Raw genomic sequence first — 490 nt, 5'->3', positions numbered from 1 at the left:
TAGTGTAGTGTACTGTACTGTAATATAGTGTACTATAGTGTAGTGTAGTGTAGTGTACTCACGGCTGTTTCGTGCTGCGGACTATGTGCGGCTCGTACTGACTGTAGTCAAACTCGGCCTGAGCGCGCAGTTTCTTGTATTTGCTCCCCGCGGTGAAGCGCTGCAGCTCGGCGAGGCTGCAGGGAAACTCGTGCGCGTTCAGAGAGCATCGGATCTGACAGATTTCACACAAATAACATTCAAAAACACGCTTTCACCACTTCAGCTCTCCACAGGGATCATAAGAACAGCTGCTATGCGAGCTCACTCTCATAACTCTGACCTTCTTCGAGTCTGTGAGCTGAAAGCAAGGATGCGTCTGCAGAAATGAGCTCAAATCTTCCGGGAAATCCTCCATAACAGCAGAACAATAAAACATTAACGAACTAAGTCTATATGAGGGGGGACCTGTTGTTGTAATTATTACCACAACAACGCTTAGAAAAAAAAA

The 490-nt window shown here is 46.3% G+C and overlaps 1 protein-coding gene across 1 annotated transcript; it reads right to left on the bottom strand.

Moving 5' to 3' along the window:
- Nucleotides 1–27: 27 nt before the first annotated feature.
- LOC107581206 (surfeit locus protein 2-like) lies at nucleotides 28–484 on the bottom strand. The gene is made up of 2 exons (XM_016266737.1): nucleotides 323–484; nucleotides 28–214 (listed from the first exon to the last, which is right to left on the bottom strand). The coding sequence occupies exons 1-2, from the start codon at nucleotides 416–418 to the stop codon at nucleotides 59–61; spliced, it is 252 nt and encodes an 83-aa protein (XP_016122223.1). The 5' UTR covers nucleotides 419–484; the 3' UTR covers nucleotides 28–58.
- Between the last annotated feature and the right edge of the window lie 6 nt (nucleotides 485–490).

Source organism: Sinocyclocheilus grahami, unplaced genomic scaffold, assembly GCF_001515645.1.
Source record: "Sinocyclocheilus grahami isolate Dianchi unplaced genomic scaffold, SAMN03320097.WGS_v1.1 scaffold106583.1, whole genome shotgun sequence".
NCBI lineage: Eukaryota > Metazoa > Chordata > Actinopteri > Cypriniformes > Cyprinidae > Sinocyclocheilus > Sinocyclocheilus grahami.
The sequence above is the reverse complement of the archived record's forward strand: the minus strand, read 5'-3'. Positions and strand labels throughout refer to the sequence as shown.

Excerpts from the sequence above, each read along its gene's own strand:
- LOC107581206 (XM_016266737.1), bottom strand. The coding sequence starts at position 418 with ATGTTTTATTGTTCTGCTGTTATGGAGGATTTCCCGGAAGATTTGAGC. Across the intron at positions 215-322 it reads AGCTCACAGACTCGAAGAAG|ATCCGATGCTCTCTGAACGC; the intron begins GTCAGAGTTATG and ends GAAATCTGTCAG.